Genomic DNA, 17138 nt, shown 5'->3' on the forward strand with positions numbered 1-17138 from the left:
GCTGAAGCTGGGTTATTAAGTCCTGTCCTGGGGAGAGGGGTTTGGGGAGTTTTCTGGGGAGTTCTGGAAGGGGGACACAACCGCTGCGATGTGGGGGGTGATGGGTTGTTGCTGCTCCTATACGGAGACGACTACTATGGGGACGTTACCTAATTTGAAATGCGTTTCATGGAATGTCCGTGGTCTTCGCACGATGGTAAGACGTCACAAGGTGCATGCCCACTTGGTGAGGCGGGGCATTCAGATTGCAATGCTACAAGAAACTCATTTGACAGAGAAGGAATGCACTGCACTACAGAGGAGGTGGCGTGGGCAGGTGTTTGGTACCACATATTCAGCGTTTGCCAGAGGGGTGCTGATCTGGATAAGGGCGGGGGTACCGTTTCAAGTCATGACCCAGCGGATAGACCCTGAGGGTAGATTCGCGGTGGTAGAGGGGAGGCTCTACGGTCGAGAGGTAACCCTATGTAGTGTGTACACCCCCAATGCTGATCAGGCCCTTTTTTTTGATAAACTGACGAGCTCGCTAGCCCATTTCTTGGCGGGCCCCATCATTATGGGAGGAGACTTTAATTCGATTACTAATGTGGAACTTGATAGATCACACCCGCCATTGGCCGAATCAACAGTGCGCAGATTAGCCACTCACAGGAAGGAATGGCAAGAGAGATGGGGACTACTAGATGTGTGGAGAGAACAGCATCCTGAGACAAGGGACTACTCCTTTTTCTCAGCGTTACACGCATTGCACGTCAGAATAGACTCGATCCTCTGTAGTGGCCCCTTAGCTGCCATGGTAAATCACACGGAATATTTGACCAGGACGATCTCAGATCATAATCCTTTATTGGTATCAGTGCAATGGCAACAGGTGAGATCAGCGGTCCCCACATGGAGGCTGCAGCCTTACACACTAGAGGATCCGGTGTTTAGCAACACGATCCAGCAGGGCATTGAACATTATTTTGGGGTGAATGAGGGCTCCGCGGCCACGAGATCGATAGAATGGGATGCGATGAAAGTGGTGGTGAGAGGCGTATGTATGGGCAGGTTCTCGAATGTAAGGTCATCGGTCTTGAACGATCTGGTTAAGGCTGAAGATGTGCTGAGGGGATTGGAGCAGCGTAGGCCTGAACGACCAGACCTACAGGAGCAGTTGCTTGAGGCTAAGGAAATGGTGGCGAAGGAAACTGAGCGGCTGCGATGCTATGATTATAAGCGGTACACTATCAAGGTGCATGCGGAAAGGGATAAAGTGGGTACGCTCCTTGCCAAGCTCGCCAACCCAGAACCTAGGGGGTGCCCGATCATGAGTATAAGAACGGAGACAGGAGACATAGTTTACTCGCAATCAGCGGTCCTGGCACGCTTTAAGTCTTATTACACGGATTTATATAAATGCCAGTTAGAGGTGGAGGCTTCTGAGATAGGTGATTATTTGGACTCTGTCCCTTTGCCGGTGCTAGATGTCGAGGATGCGGAAGATATAGGGGGACCCATAACGCTGTCAGAGATTAAAATGGCCATCAAACAGATGGCCAGAAACAAAACACCAGGGGTGGATGGACTACCAATTGAATTCTATGTCAAATTTATCGATATATTAGCACCCAGGCTATTGATAGTGTACTCGGAAGCGGGACAGAGGGGACATTTGCCCGAATCGATGAGGGAGGAGCTGGTGGTTCCACTTCTGAAACCAAGCAGAGAGGCATTGGACGTGACATCCTATCGACCCCTGTCCATGCTGACGGTGGATTATAAGATCTTAAGCCGTATCCTGGCCACCAGATTACTACCGTACATGACCAGATTAGTTCATAGGGACCAAGCAGGGTTTATCCCTACCAGGAACACATCCATGAATATACGCCGGCTGATCCAGATACTAGACAGTGCCAGGGACTCACCTCATAGTCCGGTGGTATTATCAGTTGACATCGAAAAGGCTTTCGATAGCCTTGAGTGGCAGTACCTGGATGGGGTGCTGCTGAAATTCGGCATAGGTGAAGGCTTCAGAAAATGGACGAAGGTTCTATACTCCTTTGCCACAGCGAGGGTACGACTGGGACCGGTAATATCCTCGGTTTACCCTGTGCGTAGGGGGACGAGGCAGGGGTGCTCGCTGTCTCCCTTGTTGTTCGCACTGGCGATGGAACCTTTGGCAGCACTGGCAAGATCAGGCGTAATGTATCAAGGGGTAACGCAGAGAGCGAAGTCGCATTACATATCACTGTATGCGGATGACCTGTCACTGTACCTAGCCGACTCCGGACGAGCCCTGGAGGGAGCGGTAGACATGCTATCCAGATGTGGCATGATATCGGGCCTTAAGGTGAACTGGGCCAAAACTTGTGTTTTTCCATTACAGGAGGGCACACCGTGCCCCCCCCTCACACTGGAGGTGGTTTGGGAGCCCTCCAGCTTCACTTACTTAGGCGTCCGCATATATCACGAGACCGCAAACTTATTAGAGGGCAATGTGGGGCGTTGCATGCGCGCGCTGAAGGGTTGTATGTCCTTTTGGGCGTCCCTTCCCTTATCCGTGTTGGGCCGCGTGGCACTATTGAAGATGGTGGCACTTCCGCGGCTACTTTATTATTTTCGGACATTGCCGATATGGATCCCGCAACGTATGTTTAAAGACCTACAGATGATGGTGACTGGCTTCCTGTGGGGCCACGGACGACGCAGGGTGGCGTTGAGAACCCTGACTAGGCCCAAGCTCGAAGGGGGGATGGCAGTCCCCGATTTTGAGTTATATTATCTGGCAGCACAACTGCAGATATTGACGCAACATGTGGCCAGGGAATTCAGGGGACCAGACCTCGACCGAGGGATCGGTATTCAGCGGCATGTCTTGTCCTACATAATATTGCAACAGAAACTAGATATGAGGGACCTCACGATGGAGGAAAGGACGCTCAGGCTCTGCTGGAACAGGAGTCTGAAGAGAGCGAAAAGCACCCGGTCATATGCACCAGAGATCCCACTGGGGATGCTGACTGCGCTGCCGCATGGGGGCGATTGGTCCCCGTTATCGGAGTGGGAGGAAGTGGGATTGCAGATGGTGGGAGACCTATACTTTGAGGGGACACTGGTCCCCTTCCGGACATTGCAGGAACAGTTTGGCCTACCGGACGGGAACTTTCTGCTGCACGCAGCAGTGGTACGGCGATGCAAAAGCACTGGAAGGGAGGGCTGGCCGAGCCAGAGACGACTATGGCATGCCAGTACGTGGTTATGGCTGCGGGCACTACCAAGGCGGTGACCTGCCTCCATACTAGAATGTTACACGAGGGACTGGAACCGCTATTGGCGCTGAAGGCAAGATGGGAGGATAGTATAGGTAAGCCCATACCGGACACGATCTGGGGACATATTTTGAGACGAACATGGAAGGGCACGAGGAATGCCAGATTGCAGCAGGTGCACTTCTTCATTATACATAGAGCTTACCTGACCCCGGAGAGGATTAAGCGGTACTTTCGGGTACATGACGCCATGTGCCCGAGGTGCTTGGCGCCTGAGGTGGACCTGGATCACCTGTTGTGGGGATGTCCAAAGCTGGGGACGTACTGGCCTGAAGTAGGGGAACTCCTGAACATGGTTACGGACAGGGAGGTCGATTTCGACATGGCGGCATGTCTGCTGCTCTGGTTCCCTCACACAAAGAGGACGAAAGTTACAAGCAAATTTATCGACTTGGGACTCATGTTGGCTCAGAGGGAGATCACCTGGCACTGGAAGTCTAAAGAAGGCCCCTCAGTGAGGAGGTGGATGAATGAGCTATTGAAATGGGCCGGTTGCGAAAGTATTCTTAGGATGCGACAGGCTGCCAAGACCGATAACGATAGAAGCTTGGAAATGGCGAGAGCATGGGAAATGATAGTTCAAGCATTGCGTGATTACATGGTAGAGGAGGAGGATGAAGCGCAATGAATGACAAGGGCTCCATGAGGCGTAAATGAGCAGAAGTTACTCCCGATTAGTGGCGTGCTCCAGTTTTACTGCAGCTTACATACACCCACATCAGCGGCAGTTGTGGAGGGGGGAGGGGGGAAGGGAGGGTTTGATAGGGGTAGTTAGGCACACCGACACAGTTACAGAGGGAGCTGGGAGCTGGGAGATGGGATCTGGGGCGAGACCACAGTACTAGGGCCCCGGAGGTCTAAGGCAGGAACCCGGGAGGCGAGTATAGTATATCCCCAAGTTGGTCGCCACAAGAAGAAATGATAGGACTACATTGCAATAGGGGCCACACACTGAAACTGCCCCCGCGAGATGGTTGGTTGTGATTGGTGATGCATAGGGGGGTGAGACTTTAGGGGGGTAAAAAGCAGAAACCGAATAGTGTTGTTAACCGACCACCCATGCGAGGTGGGCACTGGGACATCTTCTTGTAAATATGACCTGGCACGCCGCCCGACCTCCGGGATGTGGGCTGAATGGCTGTGTATGATTGTCCTGTCATCTATATGTTTTGTGATGTCGTAAGTGTACTGGTCGACCTGTTCTGAGGTCTTGTTACTAATTCTGCAATAAAAACAACTTTAAAAAAAAAAAAAAATGGACTCTTGCCCAAAGTTTCCAGGAAAAAGTTTCTAATTGTCAAATTTGTTGAATTTTCCAATACTTGCACGCAGTTTAGTAAAATATTTTTAATGTACTATACCTTGTAAATTCTATACCACCAAAACGCTCCAGTGGATCATTTTCGTTGTGGTGTCTAAACAAACACATAAAAAATAATGGTCTATTTTTTATAAATTGGTGTCAGATTTCTTGTGTCTTGTTGATTTCTCGCCTGCTACAACAGTCGTGTGTCACCACTTGCAACATTTACTAGGTCAATCCCAGAAACATTTGCTGTCTTGAAGGCCTCTGTATCTCTAGGTTCCTAGAAGAGAATCTTCAGCAATAAAGAGTTGTCAAACAAAGTTTATTATCAGAACATAGAACTCTCAAATAGTCCCCAACCCCCTCACGAGGAGGAAACAGATGATTAAGAAGTACGTGCATCGGTACAGACCCACAAGGAGTGAAGGCACCGGGTGGGTTGAGGTTCACTGGGGGATTGGTGGGAAGCTTTACATGGAGGCTTAAAGACAGTGTTGATTGGTACAGTGGGGATTGGGAAACTGGGTCTACTGAGCTATGATGGGGCTAAATGGGGGGGGGCAAAGAACCACAGCCAGGGGGGCGAATGTGTCAAGCTGTAGTGGAGTCTCTGGAGTTGGTGGTCTTTTGATCAACAAAGGCTTAGTATACGGTGACAGTGGAAAGGGGGTCCTGGTTGAGGTCTCTTGAGGTATGGTGCACTCTCAGCTCTGCTGGCGTACAGTGTAGTCCTGGGGCGGTCTGCTGGGGTTCAGTGGAGGACTAAATATGACTACGGCGTCTGTCCTAGGTTTCCAGTAATGACTCTCCCCCCATCACTGCACCCCTCGCAGTCACAGCTCATCGGATATGTAGCTCCTGGTGAAAGGAAGGAGGTCACAGTAGTTCTCAGGGCATACCTCCCTGGGGGTGCAGCGCAGGCCCGGGGTCAGAGTTCATTAGTGCTTTCCTCCTAAAGGCTAACAGGATTGTGCGGTCTAGGAGGTTACCCTTCTTGCCATGATTCCCCAGGGGAAGAATATGTGTGTAGTTCACAGTTCGTGGTGTATTTGTAGGCATTGGAAGCAGCTTCACTAGTCCATCACAGCCCAGGGCTCCTCTCTGACCCGCTCCCCTCAGCACAACAGCTTCTTCACGAAGGCCTCCAACTGGTCCTCCTCCTTCAGGCCCACAAACTTGTCCACCACCTTTCCGTCCTTCACCGCCATCACCGTAGGGACAGCTGAGACCTGGGGGCGAGATGAGGAGGGTTAATTATAGACCCAAAGGGGGCTGGATGAATACACAGCCCCAGCCTGTCCATTCTGCTGAAGTAATGAGCAACATACATACATTTCGTGATAAATGTAAGTTACTTCCTGTAAAAAACAAGCATTTGCAATGCAATAGGTCTCGCATTAGGAAAGTTAGAGCTATTGGTCCAGTAAATGACAAATTTTTTATATGTGTATTGGTTTTGAAAATAGAGAAATTAATTGCGTTGTCATTTACAATGCCAATACTTTTAACTTTTGCAAATGTGACACCTATAGCATTTGTAATGCAACATGTTTTGTATATACGTGACTTAGATGTATTGATATTACAAATAACAATGGCTTCTCATTTTTTAAATAATTAATACTTAAATAAAAGTTATTGTAATTTATAATGGCAATAGCTTAAACTTTTGTAAATAACTTATGTGAAGATTATGTTCAGTGTGTTTTATTGTGACGAAAATCCAAGAACAGAAGTGAAATATTAACATCTTTTTGTGACATTTGTAATAAAGCTTGAAACATTGAGAGAACATATTTGAACCAGTTGTTGTTGAATGGTTGCACAGATTGATGCTGTGGTGGCGCCGAGTGATATTGTGGTGGCGACGAGTGATGCTGTGGCGTTCAGTGATACTGTGGTAGCGCATAGTGATGTTGTGGTGCCCCTGATTGATGCTGTGGTGGTGCGAAAGATAGATAGAGTGAGGGCGATAGATAGATAGAGCGAGGGCGATAGATAGATAGATAAATAGAGTGAGGGTGATAGATAGATAGATAGATAGATGGAGGGCGATAGATAGAGGGCGATAGATAGAGTGAGGGCGATAGATAGATAGAGTGACGGCGATAGATAGATAGATTGATAGATAGATAGAGAGTGAGGGCGATAGATAGATAGATAGATAGATAGATAGATAGAGTGAGGGCGATAGATAGAGTGAGGATGATAGATAGAGTGAGGCAGATCGATAGATAGAAAGATGTGTGTGGTTGTGTGTGTGTGGTTGTGTGTGTGTGTGGTTGTGTGTGTGTGTGGTTGTGTGTGTGTGTGGGGTTGTGTGTGTGTGGTTGGGTGTGGTAGTGTGTGTGGTTGTGTGTGTAGTTGTGTGTGGTTGTGCGTGTCGTTGGGTGTGGTTGTGCGTGTCGTTGGGTGTGGTTGTGTATGTGTATGGTTGTGTGTGTGTGTGGCTGTGTGTGTGGTTGTGGTTGTGTGTGTGGTTGTGTGTGTGGTTGGGTGTATGGTTGTGTGTATGGTTGTGTGTGTAGTTGTGTGTGTGGGTGTGTGTAGCTGTGTGTGGTTATAACTTTCGCAAATGTGAAACCTATAGCATTTGTAATGCAATATGTGTTGTATTTAGGCGACTTACATGTATTGATATTACAAATAACAATGGCTTTGAATTTTTTTAATAATGAATATTTAAATAAAAGTTATTGTAATTTATAATGGCAATAGCTTAAACTTTTGTAAATAACTTTTGTGAAGATTATGTTCAGTGTATTTTATTGTGACGAAAATCCAAGAACAGAAGTGAAATATTAACATCTTTTTGTTACATTTGTAATAAAGCTTGAAACATTGAGAGAACATATTTGAACCAGTTGTTGTTGAATGGTTGCACAGACTGATGCTGTAGTGGCGCTGAGCGATGTTGTGATGGCGAACGAGTGATGCTGTGGCGTTCAGTGATGCTGTGGTAGCGCATAGTGATGTTGTGGTGCCCCTGAGTGATGCTGTGGTGGTGCGGAGTGATGCTGTATGCTATGCTATGTTTTGTTTTGCTATCCTATGTTTGGTTTTGTTTTGCTATCCTATGCTTTGATTTGTTATGCTATGCTGTGTTATGATATGCTATGTTTTGCTATGCTATGCTTTGTTATGCTATGCTATGTTTTTATGATATTCTATGTTTTGTTATGCTATGCTATGTTTTGTTGTGTTTGGTATGCTATGCTATGTTTTGCTATGCTATTATATGTTTTGTTTTGCTATGTTTTGCTATGTTTTGTTATGCTATGTGTTGTGTTTTGTTATGCTATGTTTTGTTATGTTATGCTATGTTTTGTTATGTTATGCTATGTTTTGTTATGTTATGCTATGTTTTGTTATGCTATGTTTTGTTTTGTTATCCTATGCTTTGTTTTGTTATGCTATGCTATGTTTAGTTTTGCTATCCAATGCTTTGTTTTGTTATGCTATGCTGTTTTGTTGTGTTTTGCTCTGCTATGTTTTGTTATGTTATGTTTTGCTATCCTATGCTTTGTTTTGTTATGCTATGTTTAGTTTTGCTATCCTATGCTTTGTTTTGTTATGCTATTTTGTTTTCTTATGCTATGCTATGCTTTGTTTTGCTATGCTATGTTATGCTATGCTATGTTGTGTTTTGTTATGCTATGCTTTGTTTTGTTATGCTATGCTATGTTGTGTTTTGTTATGCTATGCTTTGTTTTGTTATGCTATGCTATGTTTTGCTATGCTATGTTTTGTTATGTATGCTATGTTTTGCTATGCTTCGCTATGCTATGTTTTGTTATGTATGCTATGTTTTGTTATGTATGCTATGTTTTGTTATGCTATGCTTTGTTTTGTTATGCTATGTTTTGTTATTTTAGGCTATGTTTTGTTCTGCTATGTTTTGTGTTTTGTTATGCTATGTTTTGCTATGCTTTGCTTTGTTATGCTATGCTTTGTTTTGTTATGCTGTTTTGTTGTGCTATGTTGTGTTGTGTTTTGTTATGCTATGCTATGTTGTGTTTTGCTATGCTATGTTTTGTTTTGTTATGCTATGTTTAGTTTTGCTATCCTATGCTTTGTTTTGTTATGCTATTTTGTTTTCTTATGCTATGCTATGCTTTGTTTTGCTATGCTATGTTATGCTATGCTATGTTGTGTTTTGTTATGCTATGCTTTGTTTTGTTATGCTATGCTATGTTGTGTTTTGTTATGCTATGCTTTGTTTTGTTATGCTATGCTATGTTTTGCTATGCTATGTTTTGTTATGTATGCTATGTTTTGCTATGCTTCGCTATGCTATGTTTTGTTATGTATGCTATGTTTTGTTATGTATGCTATGTTTTGTTATGCTATGCTTTGTTTTGTTATGCTATGTTTTGTTATTTTAGGCTATGTTTTGTTCTGCTATGTTTTGTGTTTTGTTATGCTATGTTTTGCTATGCTTTGCTTTGTTATGCTATGCTTTGTTTTGTTATGCTGTTTTGTTGTGCTATGTTGTGTTGTGTTTTGTTATGCTATGCTATGTTGTGTTTTGCTATGCTATGTTTTGTTTTGTTATGCTATGCTATGTTTTGCTATCCTATGCTATGTTATACTGTGTTTTGTTATGCTATGCTATGTTTTGTTATGCTATGCTGGTGAGGGTGAGTGAGGGTGAGAGAGTTGTGAGGATGAGTGAGGGTGGGTGAGGGTGTGTGAGGGTGTGAGGGTGTGTGAGGGTGAGTGAGGGTGAGGGTTAGAGGGTGTGAGGGGGTGTGAGGGGGTGTGAGGGTGAGGGTGTGTGAGGGTGAGGGGGTGTGAGGGGGTGTGAGGGTGAGGGTGTGTGAGGGTAAGGGTGTGTGAGGGTGAGAGGGTGAGGGGGTGTGAGAGTGAGGGGGTGTGAGGGTGAGTGAGGGTGTGTAAGGGTGAGGGGGGTGAGGGTGGGTGAGGGGGTGTGAGGGTGAGAGGGTGTGAGGGTGTGTGAGGGTGAGGGTGGGTGAGGGGGTGTGGGGGTGTGTGAGGTTGAGGGGGTAAGGGTGTGTGAGGGTTAGGGGGTTGTGAGGGTGAGGGGGTGTGAGGTTGAGTGAGGGGGTGTGAGGGTGAGGGGGTGTGAGGGTAAGGGTGTGTGAGGGTGAGGGGGTGTGAGAATGAGGGTGTGAGGGTGAGTGAGGGTGGGTGAGGGGGTGTGAGGGTAAGGGTGGGTGAGGGTGTGTGAGGGTGAGTGAGGGTGAGGGTAAGGGTGTGTGAGGGTGAGTGAGGGGGTGTGAGGGTGAGTGAGGGTGTGAGGGTGAGTAAGGGTGTGTGAGGGTGAGAGGGTGTGAGGGTGGGTGAGGGGGTGTAAGGGTGTTTGAGGGTGGGGGTAAGGGTGTGTGAGGGTTAGGGGTTGTGAGTGTGAAGGGGTGTGAGGGTGAGTGAGGGTGTGTGAGGGCGAGAGGGTTGTGAGGGTGAGGGGGTGTGAGGGTGAGTGAGGGTGTGTGAGGGTGAGGGGGTGTGAGGGTGAGGGTGTGTGAGGGTAAGGGTGTGTGAGGGTGAGGGGGTGTGAGAATGAGGGGGTCTTAGGGTGAGGGGGTGAGGGTGTGTGTGAGAGGGTGTGAGGGGGTGTGAGGGTGAGGGGGTGTGTGAGGGTGAGAGGGTGTTTGAGGGTGTGGGGGTGTGTGAGGGTGGGTGGGGGTGTGTGAGGGTGGGTGAGGGGGTGTGAGGGTGGGTGAGGGTGTGGGGTGGTGGGAGGGTGTGGGGTGGTGAGGGGGTGTGAGGATGAGGGGGTTTGAGGGTGAGGGGGTGACGGTGGTGAGGGTGACGGGGTGATGGTGACGGGGTGAGGGTGGGTGAGGTTGTGTGAGGGTGAGGGTGAGAGGGGTGAGGGTGAGAGGGTGTGTGAGGGTGAGAGGGTGTGTGAAGGTGAGGGGGTATGAGGGCGAGAGGGTGTGTGAGGGTGAGAGGGTGTGTGAGGGTGAGAGGGTGTGAGGGTGAGGCGGTGTGAGGGTGAGAGGGTGTGAGGGTGAAAGGGTGTGTGAGGGTGAGCAACGATGTATGGTCTGAAAGGTGCTTGTGAATTTCTAAAAGGTAAACACAAGGAAACAGAAACCTTGTACACATACATATACATTGCACCTATCACTATACTCTAACTATACACTCGTTTGTGGAGGACGAGAATGGTTTATACTTGACTTTTGTAGAACTGAAAATTAAGGAGCACTGTAAACATCCTACTGATCCATGCTCTTAGCAGTATACATACAAGCTGGAAACTGAATACCTTGTACACAGAATTCATTAAACAGGCCTCAAAAACTGATAACAGATATTTTAGAAACAGAAACAGGTCTCCATGAATGTGGGGAAACAAAAGGGGCAAAAATATTTGCCTGCAATTGAGACACTGTAATTTTAAATAAGTAGGGTGTATGAATATTGAGGTGGAGCAGTGTAAAAAAGGGGTACAGAGTGCAGCGAAACAGTGGGTGGAGTTTGTATGGAGAAAAAAAAGACACCTGGGGCATGGCGGGGATGCTGAGGAAGGGTCCAGTCGTGCAAGTGTGACTGAGTGAAGGTTGTGCTGTATAGGGAGTGAAAAGGGGTGCGGTGTGTAGAGCGAACGATAGGGAGCAGTGCATGAGCACCCGTTGAAGCTGAGCAGAGGAAAGGCAGCGCTGGGAGGGGGGCTGGGCAACCATGCCAGCATTCCGATTCATGAGCAGATGGTCCTGTTTATGACCTGCGGAGCGCGTGAAGTGGATGCTGGCAAATGGAATCAAAGCAGCCGCAGTCGCTTTGATGTTCTTGTCTTGTCTTGCTTTGTGGGAGGGGTAGGGGGAGCGAATTCCTGTGCACGCGCCTGGCTCACATGAACTGTTTGCGATCCGCAGTGGGTAGACTTTAGAAAGCAGCTTACTAGAATCTCGTCGAAAACAATGTTTACGCATTGCTTCAGCGAGACCTAAAAATGTTTCTGTTTCTAGGTATTGTTAACAGATTTACAAATGCTCTGCTCTTCTGACACCTTGTGGCTAGATATAGAACTGTCTGCAATACACAGTGTTTTGAAGACTACGGAACGCTGCAGAGGTCAATCGCAAGTTCTTCTCCCTTCTTTAAATTTCGACGCAGAGAGATTGCAATAGGTACCTTTGCCATGGAATTCACGCTTCTAATACCACAATTTAATATTTCTGCAGTAATAAAACAACACCGTAGTCTCCGAGCGGCATCAGTCTTCCATAAAATAAGGTGCTCGATAAACGCGACTCTTCGGTACCGCGCCAGAAGCCGGGTCTTTTATTTTAGGAGCCTAAGCCCTTAAAGGCTTACATTTCGGTCACAGGGCTCAGAATGTGTGGCACTGCCCTTCCACATCTCCATATTTAGGATGTTCGAAGCGCTAGGAAAATTACTGTTTCCCATTTGGGTGCTTCCCCTCCCCTCTAGCAATAAGGCCATTTTTGGATGCAATTTGTCGCCCTCTTGCGGATTTTGTTTTATACCAATTTTTTTTTTTTTAACATACCAAAAAAAAACACAATGCCATCATTATATAATGTTCCCTACTTTTGTTGTCGGTATGCATTATTATTCTTTTTTCCTGTGCACTGCCTGAAGCTCTACGAAGGGCAGACTCGCTGCAGAATTGCGCAGGCTAGTGCGGATACTGTGCAGTACTCTTGCAATGCTTGACCGCAAGGACCCTGAACCTGGGACTCCACCCACGCCTTTTAGCTCAGAAGCGAGTAAGTTACTGCTCCTCACTTGAGCCTATTTTTGTACAAAACCACCTCTGTGCCTCTATTTCTTCCACTTAACCTTTCTACTACGACAAATGTTTTTATTTCCTCTTATGAAAACTTATGCTCAGAGGCAGTTGCAAACTATGGCTATTTACTTACCAACCTTTTGTTGTTCTACACATTCATGTTTGTTGTCTTTTAAATTAACTTTATAAAGTCTCTCCTGCCTTCCCTTCCTGTCCTTGTTGCAAAATCCATCTTTAACAGTCACTAACATTGCAGTAAAATGTTTCTTCACCATGAGCTGCACAATGTTAACACGTTAACATGCAGCTATACGCTATTTGGTGAATACGGTTATTTACATATTCATCTTCACAGCCTGTTCCTCTCTTCCCCTTTTATCGTCTGTCCATTCCCTCTACTTTTAACCCCCAAACCTCCCGCCACTTCTTCCTCCTTTGAGCTAATCACTTCCTCCTTTCTCCATATCTTATGCTTATGGTCTTAGATTTCTGATTTCCCCAACCTTGTGCATATCACTTTCTTCAAACGGGCATATCCCTGCAGCACGGTTAGACAGCTCTCTTCTATTCCTTTACTATCCTTCTCAATCCAAATAACAGACTAACAAATCACCGCTCAATTTAATTTCATATTTCACCATACAAATTCACCACTAATTCTTTATGGGTTCCGGAGTAGCGTGCTACTCGCCGAAAAAGCGATTTGAATCCTCATCAGGGGATAGTTAGCCTCTATATAAATGCATTTACAATGCAATAGAATAAACTGTATCCGAGGCCATTATAGGCCTATCATTTCCCATGCTTCTGAGGACAGTCCCTTGCCACGTACATACAAAGACTCTTCCTGTTCCGCGCACTAGGACATTCAGAAAAAGAGGCGTAGTTCCAGTGCTTGGCGACGTCTCTTTTTGAAATCAAAAATCCAGTCCCAACCAGGGCACAGTCACCACAGTTAACACCCCCAGATTTTCAAGAATACCTAAGAGTGCAATCCAAGGCAAAGGATCTAACAGTTTCCAGAGGACCCTAGACAGGGTGGGAAAAATTCCCCGCCAATACAATGTTATAACGGGGTAGTCCCATACCAAATGAAAGAAATTTGAGGCATCAGCTGCATTTGGGTTCAAGGAGATTTTAGACTTGCCACACTCACTGGGACGTATGGCAGATAACATGAAGGTATTTGAGCTGAATGAGTTAGAATCTCATAGGAATAACAAGCACACGTGAGGCGCTACAGGCATATATCCAGTTGCTATCATCTAGTGGACACAGCCACCACTTCAAGCATGCCTTCATTCCCAAGAAGTAGTTAGGGGAGTGGATGACCAATAATTTGTAAATCTGAGATATCCCCCTTTCCTTAGAGGGCCCATGGGGATCTTTGCCTCGAGTGGGCTACATTTAAAAATATCAGAGAGGGACTCCTTCCGCTGTCACTCCTCATTAATGATATCGACGGTGCCCACTTAATGTCCAAAATGTACAAGGCAGCTATTGCACTTCTTCCACCCAGGGATGTGAAACGCAATGATAGGCACAAATTGTTACAATTCAAATTCCTCCGGCGGTCCTATGTTATGCCCTGTATGGTCCACCGTATAGACTCCTCCAGGCCCCACACTTGTCCTCGGTGTAAGACCCCCATGGCAGATTTCGCACACATGGCAAGGTCTTGTACCAAGACTGCCGCATTTTAGGATAAAGTGTTCGAGGCGATCTCTTCAAAGTTGTGTCAGTTCCATTCACTTTGGAGATGTTGGACTTCATTGTACCCCCTCCCAGACATCCCCAACTTTCTATATCATGATAAGGTCCCAGCCATCAAATCCCTCAAGGTGGGCTGAGTTTTCCAAACATCGACTCTTCCAGGGGTGTGTTTTGAGCATTTCCTTGCGATCTCCATGCCATCAGCTGCACCCTAGTGACCTATGAAAGGGCCCATGGGAGGGGACGACAGGAGCACTAGAATGTTGTCTTAGATGATTAATGCCACGTTCCCTAAGAAGACGTGATTGCACCATGCCCCATTCAGCCAGACATTGAGGACTAAGAACTGCGCTGCCCAATAATAGAGACGGACATGCAACATGGCTGTATTTTCCAGTATTTGACAACACAATTGTCTCAGGGGGATCAAATGGGCCTTGGACCAATTAACCCGGAGGCCTGATGCCTCCCCGTAAACCAAGAGCATTTGAATTAGGCGAGGAGCTGTGATGCATGGTCAGAAGAACAGAAAGATATCATCCGCAAGAGTGTGATCGTATAGTCCATCACTCCCTCAATCGAATCCCCAAACCGGAGCATCACAGCGGAGCCACACTGTGAGGGGCTCTATTGCCAGAGCAAATAAGAGGGACGAGAGGGGGCAACCTTGCCTGGTGCCTCTATGGCTCAGTAACAGAGAGGAGAGAGCCTCATTCACCTGGGCCTGGGTTGCCTTCTTGTGGATTTTTACGGTAATGCTTTAAGGCAACTACATGAGATCATTTAATTTAGAGACAGCAAGACTACTCACGTACAAGAGCTACTCTTAAGTAGAAACTATTCTATGTGCGTTATCACTCAAATGAGATTTCAGTTCGAACCTTTTGTACGAGTCAGATTTTAGTCAAGATAATACGTTTTGCACCCTTTGCCAGACCCAGGCAGTGCTTAGGTGCCATGTTGTGCATTCAGCTCCACAGTCAACATAATGGTTGAGCTACAGGTCTGGAGGAAGCAGCTGAACTGAGTTTATTTTGTCTGCCTTTAAGTAAGTGTGTCCTGGAGGAAAAAGGGAGGTCGGCTGACTACAAGAATCAGACACACTGTGAGCACCGTGGGTCTGTCTAGAACATTACTCACAGGAAGGAGAACCTGAAGTTGAGGGGTGGGGCAGGTGGGTAGAGGGAGGTGTTTGAAATTACCCATACTATTCCCATTAAACACTGGCCTGCTACAGAAACATTGCATCCACTGAAGAGCCAGATGGCACAGTAGTGTCTCTTTGCCGCACATAGGTGACATAATGCATTTCAAACGCAACCTAGTCCCAGCTGTGAGGGCAGTAGAGGAGTACAGGGAAGAGGGGGATTGACCCACTGTTCCAGACAGGGACATATTATTGGGTTCCACTGTTGCAACTTCCCTCATAAGGGCTCAGGTCCCATGAAAATACTGCATGACTGAAGTAGTAAAATTCACAGTTAACCCTTTGTCACTGGATGCTTGCACTCTTGGCATATTGTAGTTATAAACCAGAGTTCAACCTGGTAGCATGGACTGTACCAAGGTGAAAACATTGTTTGGGTAACGGCGGTCACTCTGGTTTAGTGATATTGGGTGCAAGATGGCAGGCACAGGGCAGACAGAAGCTACTGGATCCCAACTCAGAAGGTTGAGGTTGTTTCCCACTGGTGTCTTAGAGTAAGTCTTATCGCTCTGTAAACTTGGCCAAGTACAACGTTTCTGCACTTCACTCTCTGGGTAGCAAGGGAGAGCAGTCACAGGATTCTCAGGGAGGTAGAATGGGGAAAATAAACACTCAACCTACAGACACTATTAAGCATTGTCTAGCCCTGTACTAGCCTTTTGAGTAAAAGAAAGTACTTTAAACACGAAGCGGTACTAAATATTACACTCTCCAATGGTTGTTGGGTAAAAGGGTTATAGAACCCATATGGGATCTAATGAAATGCAGCAATCTTTATAGTGCTCCCTTCCACCCACCCCTTCTCTCTCTTGTGCGACTTGTACAAGGATATAGGTTCTAAGATAGCTTAGGCACAGGTGCAGATTACCTAGTGATCACCCCAAAATGGGACCCTAGGCCAGTAACATTTCAGCAAGTTTCTCTCCGTTTCCATTCAGTTACAGTCTCTCAGTTTGGCTAGACACTGTACCGCGTTACATGCTTCATGATGCTGGGGTGGCACACTTGAACATCGGCACCAGGGCCAGTGAACACGGACAGCGGACTAGTCCCCTTTTGGATTACAAGTGTTGAGTAAAGGTCTCAGCAGGTTTGCCGTTGGACATGGCATACTGCCAAACACAGGAGGGTGTTCATTTTCTGACGTTGTGGCCCTTGGAACCGATGGAGCAGATGCTCATCTTCTGCAGTTGTGGCCCTGGAGGCTAAAGCATGGGGAGGCTCATGTTCGCCATTGTAGCCCTTTAGGCCAATGCAACATTTACTCTTGGGTGAGCACCTCGGGTGGCGGCAGCAGCAGCACTAGGCCTTCAGGGTTGATGGCGGAATGTCAGCCCGCAAGGCGACAACTTGGGGAATACTTCTTTACACAGCTGACCCGGCAAGCTGCAACTGAACACAGGTTGTCCATGCAGACTTCAGATCAGGCCTGGCTATCAATCGATCATATCATTTGTAAAGCGCACTACTCACCCGTGAGGGTCTCAAGGCGCTGGGGTGGGGAATGCTGCTACTGCTCGAAAAGCCAGGTCTTGAGGAGTTTTCTGAAGGTCAGCAGGTCTTGGGTCTGCCTTAGGTGGATGGGGAGGGTGTTCCAGGTAATGGCGGCGAGGTTGGAGAACGATCTGCCGCCTGAGGTCGCTCTTCGGAAGCGGGGGACTGTAGTGAGGGCGAGGTCGGCGGAGCGGAGCTGGCGGGTGGGGGTGTAGAAGCTGAGTCGTCTGTTGAGGTACGTTGGTCCGGTGTTGTGCAGTGCCTTGTGTGCATGGGTGAGGTGAATGTAAATGTAAATGTAAATGTATTTCGATTTATATAGCGCACTAATCACCCAGGGGTCTCAAGGCGCTTGCTTAGGGAACCCGTCCTGGTATT

General features: G+C 47.0%; 1 protein-coding gene across 2 annotated transcripts in view; it reads right to left on the bottom strand.

The window, feature by feature from the left end:
- Positions 1 to 4925: 4925 nt before the first annotated feature.
- Positions 4926 to 17138, bottom strand: part of TXN2 (thioredoxin 2) — a 99941-nt gene continuing 87728 nt past the window's right edge. For both annotated transcript variants that reach the window (XM_078640490.1, XM_078640486.1), the window contains one exon: positions 4926 to 5849. In XM_078640490.1, coding sequence (XP_078496616.1) covers positions 5736 to 5849 — 114 coding nt within the window. In that variant the 3' untranslated portion in view covers positions 4926 to 5735. The remainder of the gene's footprint in view (positions 5850 to 17138) is intronic.

Source organism: Lissotriton helveticus, chromosome 1_1, assembly GCF_964261635.1.
Source record: "Lissotriton helveticus chromosome 1_1, aLisHel1.1, whole genome shotgun sequence".
NCBI classification, from domain to species: domain Eukaryota; kingdom Metazoa; phylum Chordata; class Amphibia; order Caudata; family Salamandridae; genus Lissotriton; species Lissotriton helveticus.